Source organism: Dama dama, chromosome 4 (assembly GCF_033118175.1).
Source record: "Dama dama isolate Ldn47 chromosome 4, ASM3311817v1, whole genome shotgun sequence".
NCBI classification, from domain to species: domain Eukaryota; kingdom Metazoa; phylum Chordata; class Mammalia; order Artiodactyla; family Cervidae; genus Dama; species Dama dama.
Genome location: NC_083684.1, coordinates 59,022,112 through 59,044,385, shown reverse-complemented (window position 1 = coordinate 59,044,385; position 22,274 = coordinate 59,022,112). Strand labels below are relative to the sequence as shown.

The 22,274-nt window shown below is 55.2% G+C and overlaps 3 protein-coding genes across 3 annotated transcripts; all 3 read left to right on the top strand.

Annotated features, from left to right (window-relative positions):
* Positions 1 to 256: 256 nt before the first annotated feature.
* Positions 257 to 673, top strand: NANOS2 (nanos C2HC-type zinc finger 2). Its single transcript, XM_061135912.1, has one exon. It carries the CDS (start codon positions 257 to 259, stop codon positions 671 to 673), a length of 417 nt encoding a protein of 138 aa, XP_060991895.1.
* Positions 674 to 7,977: 7,304 nt separating this feature from the next.
* MYPOP (Myb related transcription factor, partner of profilin) lies at positions 7,978 to 16,117 on the top strand. Its single transcript, XM_061139644.1, has 2 exons — positions 7,978 to 8,515; positions 13,917 to 16,117. The coding sequence occupies exons 1-2, from the start codon at positions 8,017 to 8,019 to the stop codon at positions 14,615 to 14,617; spliced, it is 1,200 nt and encodes a 399-aa protein (XP_060995627.1). The 5' UTR covers positions 7,978 to 8,016; the 3' UTR covers positions 14,618 to 16,117.
* Positions 16,118 to 18,192: 2,075 nt separating this feature from the next.
* IRF2BP1 (interferon regulatory factor 2 binding protein 1) lies at positions 18,193 to 20,654 on the top strand. The gene has a single exon (XM_061139643.1). The coding sequence runs from the start codon at positions 18,482 to 18,484 to the stop codon at positions 20,234 to 20,236; it is 1,755 nt and encodes a 584-aa protein (XP_060995626.1). The 5' UTR covers positions 18,193 to 18,481; the 3' UTR covers positions 20,237 to 20,654.
* Positions 20,655 to 22,274: the final 1,620 nt, after the last annotated feature.

Genomic DNA, 22,274 nt, shown 5'->3' with positions numbered 1-22,274 from the left:
TTGCAGGCCCAGCAAGGACCAGAGACAACAGGAAAGACCCCCTTCCAGATCTCCATGGGGGATTAAAGTCAGAAGGGATCAAAGGTAAGGAGTGGGCCCTTTAAATCGTAAGCTCCACCTTTGCTTAGAAGGGTCTTTGGGGATATAAAAGGGGGTGCAGTTCCTCTCTGCCCCTGAAAACCATCAGCTGCTCCTGTTTGTGGGCCCCCAGCCCACTTCTCTCCAGCCACCCCCCACCAACACTCCCCTGGGTGCCATGCAGCTGCCACCCTTTGACATGTGGAAGGACTACTTCAACCTGAGCCAGGTGGTGCTGGCACTGATCCAGAGTCGGGGGCAAGGGTCGGAGACCCAAGGGACTGGGGAGCCAAGACCTGGGCCCCACATGGAGCAGGATCAGGGGCAGGGAGGACAGGGGACCAGCGGGGGCCTGGCCACCCTGTGCAACTTTTGCAAACACAATGGAGAGTCTCGCCACGTGTACTCCTCACACCAGCTGAAGACCCCGGAGGGCGTGGTGGTGTGCCCCATCCTGCGGCATTACGTGTGCCCCCTGTGCGGGGCCACCGGGGACCAGGCCCACACGCTCAAGTACTGCCCGCTCAACGGAGGGCAGCAGTCTCTCTACCGCCGCAGTGGGCGCAACTCAGCCGGCCGTAAGGTCAAGCGCTGAAGACCGTGAGGTACCCACCCGCTGCAGCCCCAACCCTCCCTGGTTCAGCCCTCCCAAGCCCCTGGACTCTCCCCATCCCTGGACTCGTCTGGCCCTTTGGAATGTCTGACTCTCAGTACTCGATCCCTGCTGGATCCTGGAACAACGGAGGCAGTGGGAAGCCAGGCCAGCTCTGCCGCCCCTTAGAACTCTCAGCTCTCGGGGCTCTGTCTGGGAGTGTCTGTGGATTCTCCGGTGCAGCGGGACACCCTACTCGTTGGACCACACAGCCCTGTGGCTCCTCCTGGGCCACAGTCCACGGATCTTTAGTTCTTCTGGGACATTTGCCCTGCCTCTTTGACTTCTCAGCCCTCAGGGTTCCATTCCTTGGGGAATTCTTGGACCATTGGGCTTGCAGGACTCCACTGTGCTCTCCCACTGACACCCCTGAGAATCTGGAGAGAGTGAACAGGCTGGCGTGGACCTTCCAGCCCAAGAACTTCAACATGGGATTCTGACTTAAACCAGCCTTCTCTGCCTCCTTCGGGCGACCGGCAGACCCACCGTTTCATCGTGGACGGCACCGGATGGGTCCCGCCCTCAGCATCCTATCCATCAAGAGCTGGGGGAAGGAGGGGTCACGTCAGAGGGGCACCACGTCTTCGCAAGCTTATCTGGGGTTGGAGAGCCTTGGGGTGAGCTAATACCCTTGAACACCCCCCCCCCCTCCCCGGTTGTTCTTCCCTGTGTTCATTCCGTTTTACTGTGCTCCTGTCCCCACGGTGATGGCGAATCACCAATGGGTCCTTTCCGTAGCGAGAGGGCGTCTCTCCGCCACCTCCCACCCGCCCCCACAAATGCCCACAGTTTGTAAAATGGTCCTTTCTATCCTCCCGTGTTTTTTTCAACCTCCAACAGTTTAGTAAACGAAGCTCCCACAGGAAAGGGGTTTTAATGCCCGGAGGGGGATGGCAACAGCCTAGATTTTATTTTAGGGGCAAAGAAAAGCCCCAGTCAGATTTTTAAGTTGTTCGGTTTTTAGCTCAGGGCTGGGCCCGAGTGTTGAGCTCTAGTGAATAAATAAAACGCGTTTCTGGTTGTCTTTGAAATCGCTTTGTCTGTTTCCTCCGAGGCTGGGGGTGGGGGGCGGGTGGGGAGACCCGAGTTTGTCCTAAAATGTGGGAAGCAGGAGGCGGAGCAGGAAGGAGACCCGGGTCCCTCCCACGAACGTGCCTCCCCATACAACGTCCTACACAGGTCACCTGTGGACTGTTCCCTAAATCCCAGGCTCCACGTCGACCCTAGAATCCCTTTCTTTGTCCTTTTTTTCTGGGCTCTGTCCAGGGTCCCCTCCCACCCCTGCTAGAACCCAGATCACCCAGGACCTATTTTGTGGTGGTTCTGAAACTCGGCTCCCAGAGCCCATTGGAGAGGTGACCAAAAGGACTGGTCCCTGCTCTGGGGGAAACGCACATAACCACAAAACGTTGCATATGATACCAGCGTTTCTTTTCTTCCCATCATTCCACACATGTTTATTGAGCTCCTACTTTGTGCCAGGCACTGTTTTGGACATTGCTGGTTACAGCAATGAGCAAAGCAGACAAGGCTCCTGCCCTCATGGAGGTGACATTCTAGTGGAGAAGAGGGTGAGGTGACAATCAAAAGTTCGTTCGGATTTTAAAGATCTTCCGAAAACCGGAATGAACTTTTTGGCCAACATAATATCAGGTGGGTGATAAGCGCAGTGAAGGATAAGAGGCAGGGCAAAGGGGTAAAGAGTGAAGGAGGGGCTGTTTTGTACGGGAGGTGGTCAGGGGAGGTCTTTCTGTGGAAGTGACACTTCAGCAGAGTCCAGATAAGTTGAGGAAACCAGAAGGGCATTCCATGCATCGGTGACAGTGAGTGCAAAGGCCCTAAGGTCGAACTGAATCTTTGCAGAAGAACAGGAGCCCAGCTGAGTAAGATCAGACAGGCATAAGGGGTAGGCAAAGAGTTCAGAATCTTGCAGACCTTGGTGAGACTCTGACCTTCATTGTGCGTTTGCACTCTGAAATTTACCTTGGGCTCCGCTCTCACATACTGTAGTTACAGAGAAAAAACCAGAGACCTCTCCTCACAAGTCCTTTTCCAAAAATGCAGATCTGCCCACAACAGAGATCCCCAAATCCCTCAAACAGCCAGAAGGGATGCCCTAACCCCAGAGCTGTGGTGTGCCCGCGCGGGCAGGTTGAGCCGTGGAGCAAGTGGGGCACTCTGACAAAGGGTGGGCAAGAGTTATGGAAAGCAACAAGGGGGTGATAGTACTCAGGGCGATGAAGACAGGTGGAGGGGGCACAGTTTAGACCAGAGAAGTGAGAGAAGGAAGATGTTCAGGTCAGTCTGGGATGGGGATAGATACAAAGTGCCTGGGGACATCCAAGATGAAAGCGTCCAGGAGACCTGATCTGGGGCTCCGAGGAGAGGATGGAGACAGACAATTAGTGACCAAGGTTTGGTTTTGTTTTTTTTTTTTAATGAATTTTCATTTATTCAGCAGATAATTAAATGGCAGGGGAGCTCTGACAAGAGCTAAGGACACAAGGAGCCGGAGGAATAATGTCCCCTGACCTTGATCTCCCCCAGCACCTCACTGTTGAAGAGCTCCGTACGGCTCTCTCTACCAGCAGCCTCTGCACAAGCTCCAGACCACATTTAGACCCAACTCGCTGCTCAGCCCACACACTCATGGAGCCCCAGCATCCTGGGTGCCTGCCCTGGATGCACAGTGTATTCATTTCCAAGGGCTGCCATAACAAAGGACCATAAACTGGGGGGACTTGAAACACAGTTCTGGAGGCTAGGAATCTGAAATTAAGCTGTTGGCATTGCTGCATTCTCTTCCAAGGCTCTAGGGCAGGATCCTTGCCTCTTCCAGCTTCTGGTAGCCCCAGGCCGTCCTTGTTTCTGACAGCTTCACTCCCATCTCTGCCTCTGTCTTCACAGGGCTGTCTTCTTCCTTCCTTGTCTTTCTCCTCTTCTTAGAAGGACAGTGATGTTGGCTTAAGGACCCACCCTACTCCAGTATGACCTCACCTTAAGTAATTACATCTGCAGGGACCCCTTTTCCAAATAAGGTCACATTCTGAAGAAAGGGTTAGGACTTCAATATTACTTGGGAGGGGGCAGTTGGGGGCACAGCTCAACCCACGGATCACCTTATACTCACCAGGTCCTAACTGACCTCATCTCCCCAACTGGGACCTGAGTTGGAGACCTGGGTGTCACTTAGACACCTCCCTTTCTGTCCCCAACCTGACAGTCACCACACTCTGCGTATCCTGCCTCTCAAATGTCTCCCAATTCATTTCCCACTGTCCCTGCCCTGGCCCAGGCTCTCCCACCCTCTCCTTGCCCTCCGCCCCCCCAGACTTCTCCCTTGACTCTGGCCAATAATCTCGGCCCTTCCCACCCACCTTCCACAAAATGGCAGGGTTCTTTCCAACGCACACATCACACCTTGCCCATCCTCACTCATTCAAGCTCCTTAACGTTGTTCATAAGGTCCTTGCATGGGCTGCCTCTGATTCCTGGATCCTTCATGGGGCACACGGTGGGACCTCATCTAAACCCAGCCCTGGTGAAAGTCAGCTTGCCACCCCACTCTGCGCCTGCACCCCCTCAGAAAAAAATATGAACGGAGAAGAACACACAATCATGGGGATTCAACACTTTTACATCCAAGGACAAGTAACTGGTTCTGTCTACATTTCCCTGGCCATTCACTATTTCATGCTTTCTCCTCTCTCTCCACTAACTTCTGCACCTCCTTTTCACCCCTGACCTTCCTTCCTACGCTACTGAGCCAGCAGAAGGAACCAGGAGGGAACACGTTCCTGACACTGTTGACACTACATCAACACCCATATATGGGCCATATATGGGCCCATATAGCCCCTCCACGTTTATTGTGGCCGAACAGCCCAGGCCCCTTAGACCAACCCCTACTTGTGTCCTGAGCCCCACCCACCGTGCCCACTCAAGGAAATGAGGCTGTGATTCTCTCCTCTCTCCTCCAGAGCATCAATCTCCCCTTCTCTGGATCACCCCATAGGCACACAAACATACTGCGACATCTTCCATCTTAAATAAACCTCTTGAGATCCTGAGCCTCTTTCCAGATACCACTCCATTTCCTCTCTAGAAAGGATCATCTACACTGGCTCTCTCTACCCTCTTTGAACTCACCCAATTAAGCTCCTGCCCCCCCCCCCCACCAAAATTGCCTTTTCCAGGATTACTGATGAATTCTGTGTCACCAGCCGCAGCGATCGGTTCTCAGACTTCATTGAACTTGGCTTCTAGGCAGCATTTGGCCTCGTTAACCCTTCCCTCCTCGCTTGGACTTCCTAAGTGGCTCAGTGGTAAAGAATCTGCCTGCCTGCCAGTGCAGGAGACACAGATTCAATCCCTGGGTCAGGAAGATACCATGGAGAAGGAAATGGCAACCCACTCCAGTATTCTTGCCCGGGAAATTCCATGGACACAAGATGGGCTACAGTCCCATCAGGTTGCAAAGAATTGGACAAGACTTAGCGACTGAACCATAAAACCCTCAATCTACTTCTCACTCGGCGTCCAGGACAGCAGACCACCCTGGATCTCCTTTCACTCCCTGATTGCTCATCCTCAGTCTTCTTGGCTGATCCCAGCCCTCTACATCTGAGTGCCCAGCCTTAATGCCATGGACTTCTTTTCTATCTACACTCGTTCCCTCACCAGCCTCTCCGGGTCTTAAATGTCATTATTCATTGACAACTCCTAAATTCCTATCTCAAGACTGAATCTCTCCCCTGAAGTCCAGACTCAAATATTCAACTGCCAACCTGATATCTGTACTTGGATAAACTTGAACTCTTAATCCTCTTGTAGCCCTTTGCCAGTCTTTGCTTCTGGTAGCTCCATCCTTCCATCCAGGCCAAAGACACTGGAGTCATCCTCAACTCCTCTTTCTCTCACTTCCTCTACCCATTTCCACTTCAGCTCACCTCAGCAGCTACTGCCTTGGTTGGAACCACTACCTCTTCATGGGGCCTCAGCTTCCACTCTTGCTCCCTAAAGTCAGTTTCTACTATTAAACCAGAGTCAGATCATGTCCTTCCTCTGCTGATGGCTCTCACCTCTTGTAAAGTCCAAAATCCTCAGTGACCCACAGGCCCTGAAAACCTGTCTCCCCACCCTCCCTGCCTGCTGACTCCCTCCTCTCCAGTCCACTAGCCTCCTGCTATAGTCTTACCTCTGACTGCACTTGACCCCTCACCTCCTTCATGTGTTGACTCAAATGCCACCTTCTCAGAGAGGCCTCCCCCAACCACCTTATTTTAAAATTACAGACACACTCACGCGCACCACACTGCCCAATCCCTTTGCCCACTTCTATTTATTTCATAGTACTTACCACTTTTTCACTTATATATCTTATTTTGCTAATTGTCTCACTCTCCCCAGGAAAAAGTGAACTTCATGAAGGTATAAAATTTTGTCTTTTGTATTCACTGCACCTAGAATTGTGCACGCGCTCAATAAATATGTTTGAATGATCAATGAAGCACTATTTGTTGAATGACCTTGAGGACTCCAGCAGGATGTAAGCTACAAATTTCTCGGCGTAGACTTAACTCCATCATCCTTCCAGCTAGAACCCGTGTTCTAGCTTCATTTCTGCCTCCATGCATTTGCTTAAACTCATGTCTGTGCCGGGATCACCCCTTACCCTCCAAGAAGCTCTCACTCTGATCTCCCTCCCCGCGTGTCAATCGTGACGAAAGTGGACCGCGTCCCCTCAGGCAGGGCTTGAAGGTAGATGAGTTACTATGGTTACTGCACCCGCTTGGGGCAGACTATCTCCTGGGTGCCCAGCCCCTACGTGTAATAGATGGTTTGCAGATTCTTAGCAGCCCCGCGCACGGACCGGTATATGGGGCTGCAAACCTAGTTTTCTGACGCTCCCCACCCCACCCACGCAGTTGTCATGGAACCGATGCGCTACCAGCACCGTCTCCCTCCCCTTTCTCTAAGAGACACACAGACAAAGCTAGAGGGTTGAGTGGGCTGGAAGATTGTCCGAAACGCTGAGAAGCTATGCAGTCCCATCGCTCTCCACTGTCCCTCCTTGATCCTCCAAGAATTGCTACGCCTGCGCAGGAGACAGAGTCTGGGTACCAAGACTAGCGGGCACTCAGGCACGCATGCGTACGAGGGTTTTGCGCGTGCGCTCTGGTGGTATCTGGGAGCTAGGGGAACAAGCGCCGCGCTAACCTTGCGCCTGCGCAACTGCAGCCCGCTGACGGAGGCCGGTGGAGGGCAATTCTGCGCTTGCGCTAGGGCGGGGGGAGTGAAACCGAAGCGGTAAGGGCGTTGGGGGACCGGCCGGCGCTAGGTGCGCCTGCGCCTTGGCTAGCGGGGCGGCTGGGGGCGGGGCCGAGAAGGGGAGGGAGAGAGCCGGCAGGGGGAGGGAAGAGGCCGCAGGAGCCCGAGCCTTGACCGACGGGCAGGCGGGGGCTGCGGCGGCGCCGGTGAGTGATCCGCGGCCCGACTCGGTCCCCACCCTCCGTGACCCTCACTCTTCCTGGAGTCTCCCCTAGCCCCCGTTGCCCCGCGAGCCAATCCCGCTCCCCCATAACCCTCAGGGCTCCCCTTGATTCGTGGCAATCCCCAGAGCCCCCACAATCCCCGCAGACCCTAATCCCTAGGAGTTTATATTCCCGGCTCCTCCACTGTCCTAGGAGCCCCCAACTCACCATTATTTCTGGACTGCCCTTCTAAGGACCACTTCTCTTACTGGTCTTGCAGACGTCCGATTGCCCCCGAACCCCCAGAGCTCTCCACTGATCCAGTTCTCCCCCTTCTTGCTGCATCTCCTTTTGAGGATCTTTTTATCCCCATCACCCTCGTGTTTCATCGACCCCCGAGACACCCCCATTCTACTTGCATTTCCCACTCTCCTATGCGCCCAGTTCTCCTCTAACTGCCGCAGACACCCCCTCTTCTTCGGCTCTTCCTCATTTCCCTCCACTATTCCAGACCCTCCCCCCATTTTCATCAACTCCCTGGCCTGGCACTTTGCGCCGCGCCTGGCACGAGACGAGCGCTCAGTCGGTGTCATCTATTCTTAGGCACTCTGAGGGCCCCCAGCGGCCCGTCTCCTCGGTCTGCCCTCCGCCCCCACCCCTGTCCCCGAGGACCCGGGAGCCGGTGTCGGGGCGGCCGGGGTGGGGCGGGAGGCGCGGGGCCGCTGAACCCCTTGCCAGCGCCCTGCGCCCTGTGCCCGCAGCGCCGGCGCCCCCCATGCGCCAGGCGGCCGGACGGCGGCGTCGGGGGGCGCCATGGCCTCGGCGGCGGCGGGCGAAGCGGAAGAGACCACCCGGCTGCGCAAGCCGCGCTTCTCTTTCGAAGAGAACCAGATCCTGATCCGTGAGGTGCGTGCCCACTACCCGCAGCTCTACGGCGCTCAGAGCCGTCGGGTGAGCGTGGCGGAGCGGCGGCGAGTGTGGGACGGCATCGCCGCCAAGATCAACGGCATCACCAGCTGGAAGCGCACGGGCCAGGAGGTGCAGAAGCGCTGGAACGACTTCAAGCGCCGCACCAAAGAGAAGCTGGCCCGCGTGCCGCACTCCACGCAGGGCGCCGGGCCTGCCGCCGAGGACGCTTTCTCCGCTGAGGAGGAGACCATTTTTGCCATCCTGGGACCGGGTGTGGCGGGGTCAGGAGCTAGTGCAGGGGCCGAGCAGACCCCCGCGGCTGCTTCTTCACAGCCGCCAGCCCCGAGTGCCTGCGCCCAACGCTTTGTGCTGTCTGAGGATCGCAGGGAGGATCGACGCGCGGGTGAGTTCCTTCAGCATCACCTTAGCAAAAGCAACCAAATTCTACTTTGTGCCTGGCGCTGTTCCGAGCCCTTTCTGTGACGCTTCAGATCCTCACTACAACCCTGTGAAGGGCATGCTGCTATAATCCCCATTTTACACCTGTAGAGACTGAGGCTCAGAAAAGTGTAGTGACTGTCAAAGACAAGAATGGAACCCAGACCTAGGAGATCTGGCTCCAGAAATCCATAGCTGGGTTCATCAGCTCGCCCACGATTTTCACTGTAATTGTAGTGTAGGGAGTGACTCCGGAGGCAGACAGTTTGGGCTCCAGTTACTACTTTGCCACTCAGCTGTGTCATTTGGGACAAGTAACTGCTCATCAGTTTCTGCATCTGTGAAATGGGAATAAAAGATTGTCCCCACCTCACAGGGCTGCTGGGCAAATTAAATGGGCTTATATGTGTAAATTGCTTAGCACATTGCCTCCTTGTTAGTTCCTGATACAATTACCTACACTGTTAAGTAGGAACTGTTTCACCATTTTGTAAATCAAAGACTTGGGAGGTTTGGTAATTTTCTCAAGGTCATGCCCAGAGTAGAGAAACCCAGGAGACTGGGGTACAAAACTTGCCATGCAACCTTGACTCTGGATGATTATTTCTTCTACAGCTATACCCCAGGCAGCTGCCCCCGAGTGTTGGGGACAGAGGTGTGACTGAAACATCCTCAGGTCTGCCCTTCTGGGACTCACAGTTCAGTGGGGGAGACAGATCCATGCATAGACTGTGATGACTCAGAGCAGGCAGGGCTGGGTGGTGGGAGTTCTGAGGAGAGCACCTGATCCAGCCTGGGCAGTCAAGGAGGGCTTCCTGGAGTAGGAGGCATCAGAGTTGAGATACAGAGTGAGGATGAAGAAGAGCTGGAAAAGTGTTCCAGAAGAAGGAAGAGCATGTACAGTGGCTTGGAGGTAAGAGAGCTTGGCCACTTTAGGAAACTGAGAGATGTTGCCTTCTGAGAGGAGAGGAAGGAAGAAAGAACATAGTTTTGAGATGAGGCCAGAGAGGTCAGCAAAGGTCAAACCATGCAGGTCCTTTAGGCTGAGATAAGGAGTTCAGTTTTATCTTTTAAGTACTGTGCGGAGCCACCGAAGGGTTTAGAGAAAGAGGGGACATGTGATCCAACAAGGCTTCTCAGGATCATGTATTATAATTTTGAGAGGTGCATTCACTCACCCAAAATCACACAGCAAGTAAGCAGTAAGAACTTGAATACAGGTTGTGTCCAACTCATAGTCTGTGAACTTAACTTATGCACTGGAGTAGACGGCCTGATATATGTACCATGTGTGTGTGTGTGTATATGTGTGTGTGTGTGTGTGTGTGTGTGTGTGTGTGTGTGTATGTATATATATATATATACACATGTTGTATATGTATATTGTTGTTTTTGTTTGTTGCTAAGTCAAGTCCAACTCTTTTGCAACCCCATGGACTGTAGCCTGCCAGGCTCCTCTGTCAATGGGATTTCCCAGGCGAGAACACTGGAGTGGGTTGCCATTTCCTTCTCCAGGTAATCTTCCTGACCCAGGGATCGAACCCATGGCTCCTGCATTGCAGGCAGATTTTTTACTGCTGAGCCACCTGGGAAGCCCACAACAAAGACAATTAATATTGACTGAGAGTTAATGAGCGTGCCAGAACTGGATCACACATGGTTTGTAAATAAAGGTCAGGACTTTGGATTTTATCTTGAGGGCATCTGGGAGGCATGACAATGTCTTAAGCAGGAGAAAGACACAATCACTTGGGACCCTCGTCTTAAGTATGAAGCAGATGTCAGTGTTTCTGTGAAATGGCCCCATTGAACCAGCACAGAGATGGCAAACTTATTACTTCAAAAGCTGTGCAACCCCTCCATTCATTCATTCAACAGGCATCATGGTAGGCGCTGCAAATACTATGGAGAAAAAGACAATTTTCCTTTTCGTATGAAACTGACATTCTAACTATGGTAGACAAACCACAAATAAGTAACCCTCAAAGCAGATTATACGAAGAGGTGGTAAAAGAGGTAAAACAAAGCATGTTAAGAGTATAGTGAGTAACGGGAGGGGGGCGGCCGCTGTAGACAGGGGAGTCGGGGAGGGCTTCTCTGGAGGTGAAATTTGAGCAGAGACGTGAATAGAGACTGGGCCAAGTGGCTATCTGGAGGAAGAGTACTCCAACTGGAGGGAACAGCAGGTGCAAGGGCCCTGAGGCAGGCATGTGCTTAAAGTATCCTTGATTAGAATCTCACACAGAGATTACCCACTGTGTAAAACTCTTAAAAGAGGAATTGCTCTGACTGAAGGACCTGAGCAGGGCCTGGGGCAGCCTGAGGAATCTTTGCTTACACTGGAAGGACAGATAGGGACCATTTATCTTGTGACCTAATATTTGAATGAAAGAACAGTAACAATAACAACATGGGGACCTTAACTGTGTGCCGGGCACTGGCCTACGCCATATAACCATGGCGATTCACTTAACATCTGTAACCACCCTCGGGCAGATGTTCTATTACAGGATTACTTGGTCCTGTGTTCATAGGCATCCATTTACAGATGGGGAAACTGAGGCCCAAAGGTTGCAAATAACTCTGATTTTTAACTCTCCTAGTGGTCCTTCCATAACCCCTGTGAGCATGAAGGCTGGGCCCCTTTCTGTTCTTTTTGTGCTTGTGCTAAGTCACTTTAGTCGTGTCTGACTGTGTGACCCTATGGATTGTAGCCCACCAGGCTCCTCTGTCCATGGGCTTCTCCAGCCAAGAATAGTAGAGTGGGTTGCCATGCCCTCCTCCAGGGGATCTTTCTAGACTAGAAGACTCTGGGAAGCTCTTCCTTCACTAGACTAGAAAAGTCATGTATTATTTCCAAGTGGCTGCAATTCCCATGTGCTTTATGAGGAAGACTTGCCACCATGGATCCCGTAGCCCCGGCCCAAGGAATGGTTAAAAGCACAGGCTCTGAAACCTACCTAGGTTCAAAGCTCTCTTTGCCCATTCACCAGCTCTGTGACACCTCTCTGGGCCTCAAGTCAGCTCATCTGTAAAATGGGCTAATAATAACACTTACCCCAGTGACTGGCTGGGAGGACTCGGTGGAATAACGTAAGAGGAGAACTTAGCCACTTCACTCAGGGCTGGCCAGGAAGATGTCCAACCACCTTTAGCTCTGGTTATTGGCACTCTGCCAGCCTCTCCCATCTGTCCAGGCTGCCTGGCCTAAGAAGATGGAGGGGGTGGTGATCCTGGTAGAGGGAATGGTGTGTATACTGGCCTTGAGGCAAAGAAGAGGAATAGAAAAGGGCAAAAGCTGAGACCTTATAGCCCTAAAGAAAGTCTTGGACTGTCCCCCTTGGGTGCTGGGAGCTGTGGGAGGGTTGCTACCAGGACTTGGGGCCTGCTGCCCAATCAGTACTGACTCCTAGGAAGCCCTGGTTCTTTTCTCATTAAACACAAAATTTTGTGCTGGACATTGTTCTAGGCGCTGGGTAAACAGCAGTGAACAAAACAAAGCCCTGCCTGATGGAGCTGACATAAGGAGGAGGAGACAGACCACACACACAGAGCGATCCCATGCCAGGTGGAGATAAGTGCCATAAAACCAATCAGGGAGGGTTAGGAGAGAGAAGAGGACAGAGCTGCTTCAGACAGAGGGTCGCGGATGTTCTTCCCAAGGAGACTGAGTTTGAGCAGAAGCCTAAGGAGGTGAGGGAGGGAGCCCGGCAGGTGACTAGGGAAAGATCTTTTCCAGGCTGACTGAGAAGCAAGTGCAAAGGCCCTGGGGCAGGAGTGAGCCTACAGTGTATGAGAATCTGGGACTTACCTGGTGGTCCAGTAGTTGGGACTCCACACTTCCAATGCAGGGAGCACGGGTTTGACCCCTGGTTGGGAAACTAAGATCCCACATGCCACCCAGTGTGGCCAGAATTTAAACAAACAAAAAGAATATGAGGACCTACACGGAGGTCAATGTGGCTGGAACCAAATGAACAACAGAGAGTAGGAGTGAGGCGTGAGGTTAGGGAGGCAATGGAGGCAGATCGTGGGGACCTGAGAACTTTGCTTTTACTATGAGATAATAGCCACAAGAGGGTTTTGAGCAGATAAAATATCTCACTTGTACCTTTATTGAGGGAGAATTCTCAGACCATACAACCCACTGATTTAATAAGTGTACAGTTCAGGGACTTTTAGTATATTCATAGACTTGCACAACCATCCCTACAGTCAATTTTAGAAATTTTCATCACTCCAAAAAGGAACCCTATACCTCTTAGCCATCAACCCTGCCATGTCCCTACATCTCTGCCCAGCCCTGGGCAACCGCTAATCCACTTTCTGTCTCTATAAGATTGTCCATTTTGGACATTCCATGTAAATGAATGATAATGAGGTCCTTTGTGAGCAGCTACTTTGCTGTAGCATAACTGTCGTGTATTTTAGTTGGACTCCTGAGGGCTGCTGGTGGAGAACAGACTCTTCAGGGGTCGAGGTGAGGCTGGGAACCCAGTGAGTAGTCCCAGGTGGGGAGATGATGGTGGTTGGACCAGATTGAGGGTCATGGAGCCGGACAGATGTTGGACAAATGGTTATTTGTACACAAGTGGTGTCTTGGTAAAGAGAGTGACTTTTTGACTTTGTCCCAAGTAGCTAGAAGGATGGAGCTGCCATCATCTGAGATGGGGGTGGCTGAGGGAGGAGCAGGTAGAGGGGAGAACCAGGAGCACAGATCAGGCAAGTGAGCTGGAGGCATTATTGGATGATATTATTGGAGGGGATAGGCGAGTACACAGCCAGAGGGAGAGGTTCGGGCAATCTAGGAGCCTGTGCATGCAGACTCTTCATGTCCACGCCTGTGAATGATATCCCAGGTGAGAAGAGGCGGAGGAAGCCCCACAGGCTTGCACTTGACCTGGCACAGGCCAGAGTTGAGACTGCCATCCTGCCATCCTGGTTGGAGAGACCCCCTATTCCTCCAGAAGTCCCCCTCTCCTGCTCCAGCCACCTCTCCTGTCTCCCAGGCCCTCCTGCCCCCGCCCTTCTTCTCCCCAGGATCCAGGGCTGTGGCCAGAGATGGTTCTGTCTGGATAGTTCAGAGCCTTCTAGAATGTTGGTTCTTACTCTGAATGAGAGCAGAGCTACCTGGCTCAACAGGAGACCTCCAAGACCCAGTTTCCATTAAGGCTGGCACCGGCCACCAGCTTATTGTTAAATATATTGTTTCTCCGCCCTGGGTCATGGGGCTTCTGCACCAAGGCATGATCTGACTTAGGTTTTCAAAGGCTGACTTTGGGGCTAGGCTGGGTGGGAGGTGGAAAGGGGAAATCATGATAGCGTTACAGGTCCCGCCCGTCTTACCTACATCTCTCTCTCCACAGACACACCAGCCCACAGCAAAGGGGGCTCCAGCAGCCCAGAGCCTTGGGCCAGAGCCTCCTGCAATCCCCAGGAAGGGGGCTGCCAGCCACCCAAGGAGCGTGAGTCCTCGTCCCCTCCAGCCCTGCAGACGGTCCAGCTACCCCGCCTGGCCTTGTCTCCACCGCCCCCAGCCCCTCCATCACTGCCGCCACCACCCCCACCCCCCCAGCCACCGCAGCAAGCCCAAGCTGCACCCTCGCCCCCCAGCCCCCCACCCCCTCCGCTGCCTCCACCCCCGGCCCCAGACCCCTCCCTGGACTTCCTGCGGGCTCAGCAGGAGACTGCCAATGCCATCCGGGAGCTGGCGGGCACCCTGCGCCAGGGACTGGCCAAACTGAGCGAGGCCCTCAGTGCCCTGCTGCCCCTTCTGCCGGGAACCCCCGCTGACCCACTGCCCCCACCCCCGCCCCCACCCCCGCCCCCCAGGCCCATCTTGCCCCCCTCCCCCAAGGTGGAGGTCACCCCAGAGCCGGTGTCCGTGGTGGCGGCCGTGGTGGATGGGGCCGTGGTGGCAGCCCGGGGGGTGATCATTGCCCCGAGGAGCGAGGAGGGGGCCCTCCGGCCACCCCCTGCCCCTCTTCCACCCCATGACTCCCCCCCCCACAAAAGGAGGAAAAGTTTCCCTACACGGAAGAGGCGGGGGCGATGGAAATCTCCCTGAAATCTGCCATGGGATTTGAGCTTGTCTACGCACCTTTTGCCTGCACCTCCTCCCCAACCTTAGCCCTGTGGAGGAGGGCAATGCACCTTCCCTTCCCAGCTGCACCCCGGCTCCCTGCTGCAGGGGCACGAGCACCCCACCCCCTGTACTAGTTAGTGCCTGATTCTGGGGCGGGGAGGCCTCCTGGATGGGCCCCCCCAGCCCTTTCTCCAGTACAGCGCTGTCTGCCTGGCTGCTTCCCCCAACCCCGACTTCTAAGCCATGGATTTTATGTTATTTATTATATAACATAATAATATGGTGGGTTGCGGAGGGAAACCTGCACTACCCCCCCACCCCCACCCCCACCCCTAACAACTCCTGGCCTTGACTTGAAGAGAACTGACCCACCTCCCCAACCCAGACTTTGGAGGGGGTGGGGGCTGCAAGACAAATCAGGATGAAGAGGAGACTGCAGTTTGTACCCTAGGGAGGGAGGGGGTGGAGTTCTCACTGGGGAGATGGAGGTTGAGCCTTCTGCCTCCCACTGCAGGTCTCTGACCTCCAGAGCTTAACCCCCTCTGTCCTCCCCAGTGGTGACCAGATATCAATAAACTTATTTTTTAATACAATTACTTAGGGCTCTGCCTGAGACAGGCCTGGAATTGTACCACCTATACCAGCCCCATCTGTCCGTGGTCAGGTGACACCCCCTTGAAGTTGGAAGCTGGTAGTTTTCTAGACTTTTTTTTTCTTTTCTTAAAGCCATCAAGTCCTGTGTTCAAATCTTACCCTACTTTTTCATCCTTCAGACACCCCCTGCTAAATGTGACCTCTAGGAGGACACCTTGGATTCCTTTTTCTGGGCTCGGATGGGTCTGCTGCTTAGATTTTCCCTCAGCATCCTGTCGTCCCTAAATGAACACATGCCTTTACTTAAAGCCTGCTTCCCCTCTAGTTTAATGAAGTCGGGAAGCTGGTTCTCTTTTCTACTCCCAAACTGGATGCAGAACCTTGTAGCTAAGTAGGTAATAGCCATCACCCTGGACTCAGACCTGGTTCAACCCCTGGTGCTGCCCTTTATTGTCCTCATCTGTAATATGGGCATAAAGATTTAGCTACAACTACATCCTATTCATCCTTCAGGTCACAGCTCAATTATCACCCCCTCAAGGAAAGCCTTTCCTGACACCTCCTTTCTCCCCCAGCAGTTATAAAAGAAATGGAGTTAAATAATCATTTGAGTACATTTAAATTGAATGTCTGCCTCCAGGTGAGCCTTGTCAGGGCACAGCCTAAGCCATCTTAGTCGCTGCAGCGTCCTCAGCATTGCCCATCACAGAAGAGAGGTTGAGTCTTTGAAGTAATGGGAGCTTTAAAAACAACTTTCAACCCGGCAAAGAAAATGACTCTCAAAAAAAAAAATCATCTTAACGTATCTCAGAAGATGCTCATATCATCTTGGGTCTTGCCCATAAGCAAGGGTTCTGAGTAAAGAGTCATTTTATTTTGCTGTAAAAATCTCCATTGTCTGTCATTCTTGTATTTTCCTGCCAACACATTTGTGTATCAAGTGTGTCTTTATAAAATGTTCACTCTTAAGCATATATAAAATGCTAAGAGAATCTTAAAAAAAAAAGAAAAAAACAACTTTCATTTATGGTGCTCCTTTTCTATGCCAGGCACCACGTTCAGCATTAATATCAATATGCATTTTAAGGTGAAGGTACCCAATGAAAAGGAGGAGTCTCCATTTTCTCCTGAGGTTTAGAGACTTGCTCTAAATTGGTCAGGGGCCAATGCAGTTCACCGGTCTGGCTGGAATTCTTGACTCCCACTCTCTTTAATATTTACTAAAGAATAACTAAAGACGATTTTACTTGATACATAGATGGCCTTTTTAATGGCTCTATATGTACATAGTTTTATTTTGTAAAAATGAACCTAGTACTTAAAACCTGTAATTAGGCACATAATACCGCTTAGGATAAGGCAGAAGTAAATAGCCTTTTTTCATATAAGTTACTTCAAGAAAAATGTTAATAACAGTGGTAAACAAAATTGTGCAGCTGAGACTGAAGTTTGGATAACAGAAACAGCCCTGCTATGGCTGCAACGGGATGAAGGAGAGGGGAAGCAGGCGCTCCCTGACTAGTTTGAAAACTAACAATTGCAACCCTGGCAAGTCATTAAAATACTTTGAGAGCACAACAGAGACCCAGGCTTCCCTGGTGGCTCAGTGGTAAAGAAATCTGCCCGCCAATCAAGGAGATGCAGGTTCTATGCCTGCCTGGGTCAGGAATGTTCCCTGGAGAAGGAAATGGCAACCCACTCCAGTCTTCGTGTCTACTTCTTCGAGTAGCCCGGCGGCCTACAGTCCATGGGGTAGCCGAAGAGTCAAACAAGGCTTAGCGACTGAACAACAGACCCAGGCCTAGAGAAGAGAGGCTGATGTAGGTTAGAATCTGGAAACCCGTCTCTCCTACACACGCCCCTTCTCCAAGCATGCCCTGCAGCGTTCCATCGCCGGGAAGCACGAGGGTCCCAAAAGCCTGCTTTTGCCTATCAGGTAGTAAGCACTCAAGGTTGGAAAAAAACGAGGTCTGGTTCTCGCTCTCCCCAGACACTATGCCCCACCTCCAACTCTTGCTATCTCTGGCCTCATTTTCTCCTTCCAAATTAGTGAGCCGTAGAGGTCGAGAGCTCCTCTCAACCCGGCGCTCAGAAACCCCAGAAATTGAGGTGGGGGGCTGGGTTGTGGACGGACAACGGGAATCGTGAAGGCCTCGACCAACCTCCCAGGCGGCGGAAGTGCGTCGGTTCGTCTGCCCCGCGGAGCATTTCGGGAACTGTAGTGAAGTTCGGCGGAGTGCGCAGAAACTGACAGTGTAACCCTTTGGAGACCAGAGCGCGCCGGCGGAACTGGAACAGTTAGGGGCGTTCGACCACTCCCTTTGGCAGATAAAGCAACTGACGCGGAGACCTTCAGTCCTCTCCTTTCATCGGTTTTCGCTGGCCCCAGTCAATAGTCTGATATCCAAGATTCTGGGCAAGACGAAATGCCAGGTGGACAGTCCTACCCAACACTTGGATCGCCAGCTTCCTGTCCTCCCCCTACCCTGAAACCTTCCAGTTAAGGCCCCTCCGCCCCCGCCCCACGAGCTGCTGCCTTCAGTAACCGGTAGCCGGCCCACCTTTTGAAGGGCTGGGAACTGAATCTCAGAGAAGGCAAGACTTGCCTAAAGTTGCACAGCATGTCGGAGTAGAAACCAGATGCCTGTCCACTTCCTGCAATTTCTGAATCCCCGGTGGCTCTCACCATCCGTATCACATCCCCGCCCCCAACCTTTGTGCTCCAGCTGCTTGGAGCAGCCAAACTCCCTGCCCCGCGGGGAGGAGTAGTCACGGCTGCGCAGCGGAGAGGCGGCGAGCCCCAACCCTCCTGCAGCCTGCGGTCCCCTTTAAGAACAGGCCCCGGCGGGACTACGTTTCCCAGAAGGCTTTGCCGGCGCGTTATGTAACTTTCCCTGCGAAGCGGCCTCTGGGGCAGAAAGAGGCGGCGGCGGCGGCGGCGGGAGAGGCGGGAGCCCGAGGCGGCGGCGCCCGCGGCCCATCGCGGGGCCCGAGCTGTGCGCCGCGGCCCGGAGCCTGGACCCGGCGGGGGCGCCGACGTGCCTCTGCCAGTCTTTTCGAGGAGGCGGGAGTGAGGAAAAAGGCTCAGGGCCCAGGGGGCGGGGAAGGGGGGCCGGGCCTGGATTCGCGGGGAGGCCGAGCGAAAGGCCTGGCCGTGGCTCGCTGGGACGCGAATCAAACGGCGGCGGCGCGGATCGAACGGCGGCGGCGGCGGGTGGAAGGCTAGAGCCCGAACGGGCGCGTGCGGGGGCTATGGCGTCCGTGCAGGCGTCCCGCCGCCAGTGGTGCTACCTGTGCGACCTGCCCAAGATGCCGTGGGCCATGGTGTGGGACTTCAGTGAAGCCGTGTGCCGCGGATGCGTGAACTTCGAGGGCGCGGATCGCATCGAGCTGCTCATTGATGCCGCCCGCCAGCTCAAGCGCAGCCACGTGCTTCCTGAGGGCCGTTCGCCGGGGCCGCCGGCCCTCAAGCACCCGGCCACTAAAGATCTGGCTGCCGCTGCCGCACAGGGCCCTCAGTTGCCGCCTCCACAGGCCCAGCCCCAGCCGTCGGGGACAGGCGGCGCTGTCTCCGGCCAGGACCGCTATGACAGGGCCACATCGTCGGGCCGCCTCCCCCTGCCCTCGCCCGCCCTGGAGTACACCCTGGGGTCCCGCCTGGCCAATGGGCTGGGCCGCGAAGAGGCTGTGGCGGAGGGGGCGCGAAGGGCCCTGCTTGGCTCCATGCCCGGCTTGGTGCCCCCCGGGCTGCTAGCAGCTGCGGTGTCTGGCCTGGGAAGCCGAGGCCTGACGCTGGCACCCGGCTTGAGTCCTGCCCGTCCAGCTTTCGGCTCCGATTTCGAGAAGGAGAAGCAACAGAGGAATGCGGACTGTCTGGCAGAACTGAACGAGGCCATGAGGGGCCGGGCAGAGGAATGGCACGGACGCCCCAAAGCCGTGCGGGAACAACTGCTGGCGCTGTCCGCCTGCGCCCCTTTCAATGTCCGTTTCAAGAAGGATCACGGGCTGGTGGGACGTGTGTTCGCCTTCGATGCTACTGCCCGCCCGCCAGGCTACGAGTTCGAGCTGAAGCTCTTCACCGAATACCCCTGTGGTTCTGGCAACGTGTACGCAGGAGTCCTGGCCGTCGCTCGCCAGATGTTTCATGATGCTCTGCGCGAGCCGGGCAAGGCGCTGGCCTCATCAGGCTTCAAGTACCTCGAATATGAACGCCGGCATGGCTCTGGGGAATGGCGCCAGCTGGGGGAGCTGCTAACGGATGGGGTCCGCAGCTTCCGAGAGCCAGCCCCCGCCGAGGCCCTGCCCCAGCAGTATCCAGAACCGGCCCCTGCGGCCCTCTGCGGCCCTCCCCCACGAGCCCCATCCCGGAATCTGGCTCCCACTCCACGCCGTCGCAAGGCCTCCCCTGAGCCCGAGGGCGAGGCAGCTGGGAAGATGACCACAGAGGAGCAGCAGCAGCGGCACTGGGTGGCACCCGGCGGCCCATTCTCCGCTGATACCCCTGGTGTGCCCTCCCCCATCGCCGCCCTGAAGAACGTGGCCGAGGCCCTGGGCCACTCCCCCAAGGACCCTGCCGGGAGTGGGGGCCCTGTGCGCGCCGGGGGTGCCAGCCCCGCCGCCTCCTCCACGGCCCCGCCTCCAGCCCAGCATCGTCTAGTGGCCCGCAACGGTGAGGCAGAAGTGAGCCCCACAGCAGGGGCGGAAGCTGTTAGCGGGGGTGGTGGTGGCACCGGGGCGACTCCTGGGGCCCCCCTGTGCTGCACCCTCTGCCGGGAGCGTCTGGAAGACACCCACTTCGTCCAGTGCCCCTCAGTGCCCGGACATAAGTTTTGTTTTCCCTGCTCCCGCGAGTTCATCAAGGCTCAGGGCCCTGCTGGAGAGGTGTACTGCCCCAGCGGAGACAAGTGCCCGCTAGTGGGCTCCTCTGTCCCCTGGGCCTTCATGCAGGGAGAGATCGCCACCATCCTTGCTGGAGACATCAAGGTTAAGAAAGAACGGGACCCCTAGGCCACCACTGCCACCAGTCTACTGCCCATCTGCCCCCGCCCCCCTCCACCCCTTGCCACCCACCGCTGCTGCGGATAAATTATTCCCTCCCCCACCCACGCCTGTGCCTCCCCCACCTGTGTACATACCCACTTCCTTATCCCAGATGGGTCCCCTGGGGTAGATGCATTGAGGGTGGGGGGAGAAAGCTTCTGTCCGAGGGGGTGTTTGGGGTCCCCTGACCCCTCTGGTTTCCCTCTCCCCTCCTTGGCTTGGCTTTGCTGCTGCTTGTAGTTGAGGGAGAGGTGGCCCCCTCCTCCTTGAGAAGGGGCCTCCTGAAATCTCGCTCTTTATAAATGAAGCAAAAGCATTTTATTGCCCCCTCCCCCCCATCTTACTCCCTTTTCGTCCTTCAATAAACCGAAAGATGGGTTTTTTCCTTCTTGGTCCCTTAGTTGCGTGCGATGCTGCGCCCCCTTTGGGACTAAACTGATCCTGCAAGGGAGAGGACGTCGCGTTGTAGCCTCCAGGTGGCGCCCTTCACTCAGGTGGGCTCACCAGCTGTTTTTACAAAGGCTGGCCGAGCCTTCTAGCCATCAGCCCGTTTTCCAGATGCCAGAACTAAGGCTCACCCGGGGGGCGGGGCGGGGGAAGGGGATGGCTCTTGCAGGATAGCCACAACCAAGCTCGGGAATTAGGTTTCCCGTCTGGCCCATCCCCTACATCATCCCCAGAAGGTAGAGGACACAGTGCCCCCGAGGGGGAGTGGAAAGAGGCTTCCCAGAAGGGACGAGCTGTGAGTTCTTGCTGGGTAGGGAGAAAATTAGGCCAGATTGCTAGGCCGGACTGCGCGAGGACATTTACCTCCTGAAGTGCCCTAAACAGGGTCCCTGGGAAGACGGTGACTGCTTGCTCGCCTCTGCTGGTGCCCTGAACTGCGCGCCCATCTCGAGATCAGCCTCAAGGGCGGCCGCCCTGAGACACCGTAACTGGCCGGGTGGAAGGCACTCCCCCCGCGGTCGCCTCTGATGTGTGCGGCCTTGTCCCGCACCTGTCCCGGCCGGCTGATTATTAACCAGGACTTCCTGCTCGCTGGCGTCAGGGGGCGGGGCCTGAGCGGGCAGTGGCAAAGCAGGGGTTAAGGGGAGGGGGCGGCCCCAAGAACCCAGCCCCCACCCCAGCGGCCTTACCCCCGCCCCTCGCGGACCCTGACGTGGAGATTCCGGGAAGGGGGGAAAGCGGGGTGCAAAGGCCAGCAGATGGCCGGAGAGATGGGGAGTGACTGTGTCCGCCCCCCACCCCCCAGCCCTGTCAGACGGCTCTGAGGCCCTAGGTTGCCCTAGGTGTCAGGAACCCAGCTGTTATAGCACCCAACTCTGGAAGGCCTTAACGTCCCGACCCATGTTGGTTACCCAGGTGTCCCACCCACAAGTCCCAGCTCCCAAATATTAAGGACGCTGGGGCCTGGTCCTCCGTAGCTGGAGCACCCTCAATTCTTGATCTGAGGGGTCCCCTCCCTCCCCCCAGCCACCAGGTCTCAGGTGCTCTGTCACCCCTGGCACTGCCAGCCTGGGCTCTGGGCAGGGCTGGGAAAACCACCCCTGATTAAATACACCAAGGTGATAAGCGTGGGGCAAGGGAGATGCTGGATGGAGCGCCAAGCCTGAGCACCCCTCCTGGGCAATCTTGTGGCCTCCCCTGACCCAGCTCTGCAGACCCAAGTATTGAGTAGCTCTCCCTGCCCCCATCCTCAGAGTTAAGAGGACTCCAGACGCCAGGGCACTATGCCCCACTGGGGGGCTAAAGACCTGTGGAGGACACCTGGTCCTTTAAGAACAGCTGGTGGGTGGCTGGGGGGCAGGGGAGTCACCCCCAGCCTGGCCGGTGTGTATTCTAGATAGGGGTTGGGTTAACTATTAACAGAGCAGACAGCCTGAACTGCGTGGGTGTGGGGGGCTGGATCAGCCCCTCTTCATTCAGGGCCAGGGTGGGACCAGAGCCAAGAGGCTCTGGAGTGATTTGGGGATCAGTGAGTTGATGAAGAGGCTTCATGAAAGGA